This window comes from Vidua chalybeata, chromosome 2, assembly GCF_026979565.1.
Source record: "Vidua chalybeata isolate OUT-0048 chromosome 2, bVidCha1 merged haplotype, whole genome shotgun sequence".
Lineage (NCBI taxonomy): Eukaryota > Metazoa > Chordata > Aves > Passeriformes > Viduidae > Vidua > Vidua chalybeata.
In genome coordinates, this window is record NC_071531.1 from 987,758 (window position 1) to 996,319 (window position 8,562).

Here is an 8,562-nt window from a genome sequence, read left to right on the forward strand (position 1 = left end):
TTTCCTTGTACCTGCTCAGGCTCTGACAACGTTAAAGTCCTCAATCTCCATCGGGCCCTGCAAGCAAACAGGTCCCTGTGTGTGCAGAGCCATATCCAGGGCAAGATCCAGACAGGCAAAATGAAGGTTGCTGTCCTCATCTCTGGAACAGGTGAGTTCTGCTCTTTGCTGCAGTGGAAACCAGCCTGTGGAGAAGGCAACTTCAGCTTGGATTTAAAATCCCTGCAGTTCTCCATGGGCACTCTGGTAGGCTTCTAGCAGGCAGGAGAGATGTTGTGCCTGGGTTGATGTCAGTCACAAACCTCTTTTAACCTCTGCTGCAAACTGAATTGCATCTGTGTTCAGTTCATATCCAGACCTCTGCATGTGTCCAGATTCAGGCTCCCACTCTGGTGCCCTGTAGGAACAGCAGCATCACTTCACAGAGAGATCAGAATTTCTTCTTGCCATGTAGGCACTCCAACTGTTCTATTTCCAGTATTCCCAATCACTAAGACCACCAATCCAGTGCTATAAATTACAGTTTCCAAGTGCAGCTGCCAGGAAAGGCCTTCAGCTGTCTGCATCAGCTCCCAGCAAGATCAATTAAAAAAGGATTAATGTTTCATCAGAGATGTTTGGTTTGGTCTCCCCCACAGTGCTGCTTATTTAAAGCCTCTTCCAGCTGTTCTTTCTATTTATTCTCAGTATCCCTGAGTTATTTTCTCTCCCCCAGGCACAAACCTGGAAGCTCTCATCAACAGCACGAAGAAAGACACCAGCTATGCACAGATAGTTCTGGTTATCTCCAACAAACCTGGTGTGGAGGGGCTGAGGAAAGCTGAGAGAGCTGGGATTCCTACAAGGGTGAGCATTTCCTTTTTGTGATTAGCCACCATTGGCTGGGACTCCAGCAGGAAGGTGCTGATGAGTTTTCTGGGGTAACACATGGGCTGAGAGGGAGCCTTGGCTTTTCTTTTTTGGTCTGTGGTGAACTTGTGCCTAGGGACAAAGTAGCTGACAGCAAAATCCTTCCTTTTCTCCTCCTCTGCCAGCAATCCTGATGCTGTGGGGACAATTGTTACATTAAACCAGCATAAAACTTTCAGTTACAGCTTAAACTTTGTCAATTGTTTGACTGTAGGGCACACTGAAGTACCAACCTATTTGATGTGAATTTAATTTTAAAATCACCTGGTGGTTCATTTGAATGGACTAGAGAGGTCACACTCAGTGGGACCTTCCTCTGCCTCCCTGGATATTGCCTCAGGCTCTCCAGAATCATTCAGAATCCCAGTGCTCCCTGAGCTTCCGTGGATTTTGTGTGCCTTGCCTTTGTGTTGCAGATCTGAAATGATCCCGTTGTCACTTGGAAACCTTTTACAGTCACTTTTCACTGCTGAATACAGACACGGGGAAATTGAGGCCCAGAGCTTTGCTCCTTGAATAGTGCTGGGATCTGTGCTGGTGCTCCAGCTCCTCCTTGGGAGGATACAAAGGGCACGAGGGAAATGTGGTGGGAAGAACAAACAGAATCACAGGCACAGACTGGCTTGGCTGGGAAAGGACCTGAGAGCCCATCCAGTGCCAACCCCAAGGTTTTTATCAGGAAAAAAATCAGTGTGGGAGAGCTGATGGCCCTGGGGGTTCAGCTGTGGAGGGAGGGGTGGGACAGGCACAGGGGCAGAGGCTGCTGCAGCCCAGGGCTGGGCTGGGCTCTGCTCCCAGCCCCTGCTGTCCCTGTCACCTGGGCAGCCCTGGCTTTTCCCAAACCACCCCGGGGCCCTGGTGGCCATTAACAGGTGCTTCTCTTGAAGACTGGGTGCTCCAAGTTAGGTAGTGCTGCCTTCTTCCTGCCTAAATTAGGGGATATATCCTGGATGGAAAACACACAACTCAGCCTGGGAGAGCAGAGGGTGCTCACCTGGAGAAGGGAAAGCTCCAGAGCCCCTGGCAGGGTCTGAAGGGGCTCCAGGAGAGCTGCAGAGGGACTGGGGACAAGGCCTGGAGGGACAGGAGCCAGGGAATGGCTCCCAGTGCCAGAGGGCAGGGCTGGATGGGAGATTGGGAATTGGGAATTGTTCTCTGGCAGGGTGGGCAGGGGCTGGGATGGAATTGCCAGAGCAGCTGGGGCTGCCCCTGGATCCCTGGCAGTGCCCAAGGCCAGGTTGGACACTGGGGCTGGAGCAGCCTGGCACAGTGGGAGGTGTCCCTGCCATGGCAGGGGTGGAATGGGATGAGCTTTGAGGTCCCTCCCAACCCAAACCAGTCTGGGATTCTGGGATTCCATGATTATGGGGTAGGGGCTGGTTTAGGAGTTCATAATCAGCCTTTCTTCCAAGATTTTCTGGTGTAGTTTTTGCCAAGATTCTACTGCTTATGACTGCCAGAGGCCTTGAAGTGGGTGAAATTTTTGGAAGACTTCAGGATGGCTTAAAGCCCTGCATTTGTAGGGTGTTCCAGGGTGTCCAAGTGCTGGGATCCAGAGCTGTGGGCTTATCAAGCCAAACCTGTTTGTTCCAATGATCCCTCTTTGTGGGGAGGAGCACAGGCTCCACTCTGTCTGTCAGCTGTCCACTGAGGAGCTGCTCTTCCTGCTGGAATTGCCACCACATCCACACTCCTGTGTTTTGGGCTGCCCCAGGTGGTTGAGCACACGAGGTACCAGAGCCGCACGGAGTTCGACAGCGCCGTGGACAAAGTCCTTGAGGAGTTCTCGGTGGAGCTGATCTGCCTGGCCGGGTTCATGCGCATCCTCTCGGGTCCTTTCGTCAAGAAATGGGAAGGTGAGCACACCTGGGGTGGCTGTGCATGTGCACAAAGGCATTTCAGAGGTTGTCACCAGGAAAAAGAGAGAGGCCACCAGGTGAAACACGATGATCTTCAAGGTCCCCTTCCAACCACGGCCATCCCAGGATTCTGTGAAATGAGACTCTTCCCCTCTTGTAAAGAAAAGGATGAGAGGGAAAAGCAGTGCACTTGTGCAGAGGCTGAAGGAAGCCAAGGGCAAACACAAGTCTGGTAGTCTTTGATTTCTTAGGAAATATTTTTAAAAAGGCTGTGAAGGCTTTGGGCCTCTGCACACAGGGGCTGCAGGGCAGAGGTAAGCACCCAGCCTCTGAGGATTCCTTCCCCTGACAGAGGAGCTGCTCTGGATCCTTGTAAAACCTCCAAACTGGGCAGCATTTTGCAGTTTTGGGTAACAAGCCCTGGCCAATCCCAGGCCACATGCCATGAGTCCATGGATGGAGTGTTCCACAGGCAGATCCAGGCTGTGCTTGCCCAGAATATTCACAGTGACTCCACTCTACTTATCTTTTAGTTTTCCAGCTCTTTGAGAGGCTGGTGATACCTTCAGGGCCTGCTCTCCTGCCCCAGCTGCTACTTTTCTCTCCTCCTGTGTTTCCCAGGGAGTCCTGAGCACACAGAGCAGCTGCTGCTTGCTCTGCTTTGGGGCCAGGGTTACAGCCTGGTCAGCCTGTGCCTTGCAGCTTTCGCTGCTCTTTGGTGACTTTTGTGTTCCCCTGGGTGTGCCAGGAACATTTCACACCTGAACTACTTTTCAAGCCTCTCTTTAAAATCAGTAGAGCAAAGCAGGCACTCCTGAGAGGCCTTGCTGTGGTTTTGAAGCTGTCAGGTGAAACCAGTCAGCTGAACTGGTTTTGTTTGTCTCCACTCAGGGTCCAGAGATGGAAATGCCTGTGCTGTGGGCAGAACCTCTCACTCCAAGGGATGTGTTTGGAGCAGACAGTCTCTGTAGAGGCCAGGAAAGAACTTCCTCTAGTGCAGAATCTTGTACAAATAAGGATGTTAGTGCCTTCTGATTCAGGGACAGAGCACTGACCGTTGTCCTGCACAGTGCAGGATTTGCTTTACCTGCATGACTGGTGTGAGAGAAAAGGAAAGACTTTTTCCAGACAGAAGAGTTAAACTCATCTTTTAAATGTCCAGAACTGGATTGAGCTTGAAAACCTGAGCTGGGACCAGGAAATGTGAGCTCAGACACTGAGCTCAGCTCAGGGAGCTGGGCCAGCTGCAGGACCCTGTCCTGGCCATGCCTGGCCACTGACCCCCCCCCGAATTATCCAGGAAGAATAAATTCCTGCTGCTGCTTTGGTCAAAGCTGCTCTTTTTATTTCTCTCTCAGTCACAAGGACACTGAGTAGGAATTATGAAACTTAACAGCCCTGAAATGTGAATTATAGCTGTTAACAAAGGACAGGTTGAAGTGTTAATTGTAAATGTTAACAAAGGACAGGTGAAAACAGAACCAGACAAACCCAAGCAAACAGGAACCCACGTCCCATTCTGATGGGAAATGGAGACAGAAGAGCAGGGTGGTGTTTCCAGCCCACTGTCCCTGAAACCTTTTGGGCTCAAGTCACTGGGAGGGAGATGCTGATGCTTAAAAAGACGTTTATTTAGATATAAAGTGTATCTGAGACATTGCTGGACACCAGGTGGGACGTTTGCCTCCTGTAACTTGCCCAGATCTCCATGGGCAGGGAGTCTCCGAGGTGCTGCCAGGAAGAGAGGAGAGCAGAATGGAGATAATAGAAAGAATTAAATAAATAAAATAATGGTAATAGAAACCCTGGAGAAAAGGAGGCTCAGGGGGACCTTGTGGCTCTGCACAGCTCCTGCCAGGAGGGGACAGCCGGGGGGGTCGGGCTCTGCTGCCAGGGAACAGGGACAGGAGGAGAGGGAACGGCCCCAGGCTGGGCCAGGGCAGGCTCAGCTTGGCCAGCAGCAGAAATTTCCCCATGGAAAGGCTGCTCAGGCCTTGGCAGGGGCTGCCCAGGGAGCTTTGCAGTGCCCATCCCTGCAGGTGTCCCCTGGAGGTGGCACTCAGAGCTCTGGGCTGGGGACAAGGTGGGCACGGGGCACAGCTGGGGCTGCAGGGGCTGGGAGGGCTTTTCCAGCCCCAGGGATTTTGTGATCAAAGAAGGACAAGATCCTGAGGGAAGGGACAGCTACATCACCAATTAGTCATTATTAATCCCTGGGGAAATGTGTTTAGCCATTAATTGTAACTGCACTCTGCTATTTCAGACACAGACACCACAGCACTTGGGGCTGGCATCTTCAAAACTTGTGAAAAATCCTATTCACAAATGATTTTTTTTTCCTCTGTTGGTTACGGCCCTTTGAGCAGCCTAAAAGTGCTAAAAGTCAATAACCTCAGCTCTGCTTTCCCAGGGAAAATCCTGAACATCCACCCGTCCCTGCTGCCGTCCTTCAAGGGAGCGCACGCGCACAAGCTGGTGCTGCAGGCCGGGGTCAGGGTCACGGGCTGCACCGTGCACTTCGTGGCTGTGAGTACCTCCTGCAGTCCTGCAATCCTGAAACCTTTTGGGCTCAAGCCCAAAAGATGTTCCCTTTGAACCTCTGCACCTCCCTGGCTCTCTGTAATCCTGCCCTTGGAACGTTCTCACCTCAGAGCCTGCTGGGAACAGCCTAAACCCTTGTGTTTGATGGCCTGCCCTCTGTGTTCAGAACTTTGTATCTAGGGGAGGTGGAGATTTTATTGTGACCGTACAGTGCTGTAGTTTGCTGGCTCTGGAGAAGGAATGGAAATGAATAATTTGTCCAGGAGTTTAAGCTTTCCCTAAGAGAACTTCTTCCCTAAGCATCCCACTGCTGCCTTCCATCCACTGGTGTGGGGGAATAGTTAATATAAGGCCTTGGCTAAGCCAAAGGCTTTGTTAAACGTGGCCCAGAGTTCCTGGATTTTATCCTAAACCTGCCTTGTTTCTTGCTTTCAAGAAAAAGTTCAAATAGAAACAAACAAACAAACAAAAATCCCACTGGAAATGGCACAAGATTTGTTAAGGAGTAATTTGATGTTTGTGGGAACAGAGAAAAACTTGACAATTTATGCTGGTCAGACCCTAAGTAAAGAAAGAGCAGAGATCTCTCAGCTTCAGAGCTACATTTTTTCAGGCCAGGGATCATTGGTTCCCTTTTGGTCACTTCTCAGGGTTGAAAGGTCTCTCCTCTGGCTCCCCTCTCCCTCTGCTGCTGGAATCTGTCTCAGGATTTTTGCTTTCCCTTGGGAAAAGAGGGTGGAATAATTTTTCCTGATAGAAGGGAAAACTGCATTCTTCTCTCTATGCCATGACTTGGGGGTTCTCTGTGTGGCAGCTCCTGAGGAACAAGCCCTGCCCAGCAGGGATCCGCCCCAGCAGTGTTCCAGGGAAGATCTCCTGGATCCCTGTCCCAGCTCCGTGCAGCCCTTGGCTCATTCCCCCTCTGGACTGAATGTCCTGCCCAGCCCAGCCCCTCCTGTCCCTGGCTAATGGCTTTTCTGGAATAGAACTGTTGCTCCCTGCTGTTCTGACTCCCTCCTGCTCTCCTCTGAACCCTTCCCAGACCACAGTCAGCCCCAGCACCTGCTCTCCTCATCACACTGATTTATTAAAGAAATACGGATATTGATCTAGCACCAATATCCAACTGTGATGGACAAAAACTCTCTAACAGTTTAAAGTCAGGAAGTGTATGTTCATTGCGGCGCCGGGCAGCATGCGGGACAGCTCCCAAATACACACTGCCCCTTTCCAATGATTACAGAGTCCTTTTATCCACACCAGAATTGAATACCCAAAACACAAATACATATTCATCATTTAGTACATCCCATTCCTCGCTTCGTATGCTAATCATTCCAAAAGCTATTAGGCAAGTGTAGCTTGTTCCTTGAAATGGGTCGGTGGTCCCTTTCATGGGGAGGGGTCCCAAAATGAGGAAGTAAATGAAGCCATCCTCATTCTGACCTTTCTACCTTTTCAATGCAAGTATGACAAATGAACCTTGGTAGAACTCCCATTCCCTGTCCTCAATTGGTTTCAGAACAGAGGAGGCCCACGATTGTCTCATGTTCCTAAAAGCTGTTTGTCAGTTTCTATATTCTTCATTATAAACCCAGCTAACTAAACATTGTGTTGACAAGCAATCAATTTTTAGTTAACTACTAACTCTTAACTTCATCAAGGCCTACTTACAAAATCCCTTTATTTTAATTAACTCTAGTAACACTTACCTCTAACTAAAATCTTAGCTCCTCTAAAATCTCTAAATCCCTTAAAGTTTGTGTTTCACCACCATCCCAAATCCCAGTCCCCACCAGATCCCCGAGGCACCGGGGCATCCCGGGCCTCCCCTCCTGTGCCAGCCCTGACCTCGGTGTTGCTGTTGCTGTTGCAGGAGGAGGTGGACGCCGGGGCCATCATCTTCCAGGAGGCCGTGCCGGTGAAGCTGGGCGACACGGAGGCCACGCTGGCCGAGCGGGTGAAGGAGGCCGAGCACCGTGCCTTCCCCGCCGCGCTGCAGCTCGTGGCCAGCGGCGCCGTGCGCGTGGGCGAGGCGGGCAAGATCGTCTGGAAGTAGAGCCGAGCTCCAGCAGGGCCTGCCATGGCCCAGCACGGGCTCTGCCCTTCCCCTGCCCCGCACGGTTCAAGGTTCAAATCCCAGGAAAGCCACCAATGGGAATTTCGGGGCTGTTCCCAGAGGCTGCGGCAGTGGTTCCTGTAAGTGCGTCCTAATTTTAATCACTTCCTTGGCCAACATTTTAGGTTCTCTCCGTCGCTTTCCTAACAACCCAAATGCAGCCAGGTGGGTCTGAGCAGCCCTGGGGTGGACTGGAGACAACGCTGGAGACCCTTTCATACAAAATCACAAGCAATGGACTGGCAGCTGGGAAGCGTACGAGCCTTTTTCACTCGGCCTGTCTCCAGCAGAGGGATTAACTGACACTTTTGCCAGGTGGGGAATATCCAGCTGTGGAAGTGCTGGTGAATATCCAGCTGTGGAAGTGCTGGTGAATATCCAGCTGTTTGCCAGCCATCAGGGCTGTTCCCTAACAGGGACCCTCCTTGTGCTGGGAAGTGTTGCTGAGGGAAACTGCGATGGAAGAGAGACAAAGGCAGAAACCTCCACTCTAAAAACCTCATCAAACCAGGAAAAACTGGCCTCCCAAAACACCAATTTTTGGATTTTTCTCCATTTGCTTCCTGGTTTGATGGTGGTGGATCTCATCTGGCCCAGACTTGACACACCCTGTTGTTTCCAAACCTGAACCTGCTGTCTGTCAGATGCCAGCAGGATTCAGTGTCTGCTGCCCCTTTTTTCCTCAGCATTCCCACGTGAATTCCCACAAATTCCCCTCAGATTCAGGGTTTTATTTTTTTACATGAGCAGAAAAAAGATGTCCTTGGCTTGTGAAACATTCCTCAGGAATTCTGAAGTGCCTTTATTCTTGGACCAGTGTTTTCACCTGGAATAACACTGAGGGACACCCAGGAATTATGAACATTTGGAAAACAACTGGGGGTTTTGTGCAACTCGACACTTGTGGTTTTCTTTTAATATTTTCATATAGTTATGAAACCATTTTAATGTTCTTACTGAAAGGATCAGGTTTCCCACACACACAACAGATGAGGTGGTTTGGAGCTCCCCTTTAACACAGAGAAAGGTGATTTTATTCTGGGTTCTGATATCCTGACAGTAGTCCCATGTTGGCATATTCTCCTTTGGGATTTGAAATAAAGCCTAATAAATTAAAAAAAAAAAAAATCTATC

The 8,562-nt window shown here is 50.4% G+C and overlaps 1 protein-coding gene across 3 annotated transcripts in view; it reads left to right on the forward strand.

Moving 5' to 3' along the window:
- Positions 1 to 8,208, forward strand: part of GART (phosphoribosylglycinamide formyltransferase, phosphoribosylglycinamide synthetase, phosphoribosylaminoimidazole synthetase) — a 37,780-nt gene extending 29,572 nt beyond the window's left edge. For all 3 annotated transcript variants that reach the window (XM_053931352.1, XM_053931344.1, XM_053931360.1), the window contains 5 exons: positions 20 to 151; positions 716 to 846; positions 2,624 to 2,765; positions 5,179 to 5,294; positions 7,186 to 8,208. In XM_053931352.1, the coding sequence (XP_053787327.1) occupies positions 20 to 151; positions 716 to 846; positions 2,624 to 2,765; positions 5,179 to 5,294; positions 7,186 to 7,368 (704 nt within the window). In that variant the 3' untranslated portion in view covers positions 7,369 to 8,208. The remainder of the gene's footprint in view (positions 1 to 19; positions 152 to 715; positions 847 to 2,623; positions 2,766 to 5,178; positions 5,295 to 7,185) is intronic.
- The last annotated feature ends 354 nt before the right edge of the window (positions 8,209 to 8,562 follow it).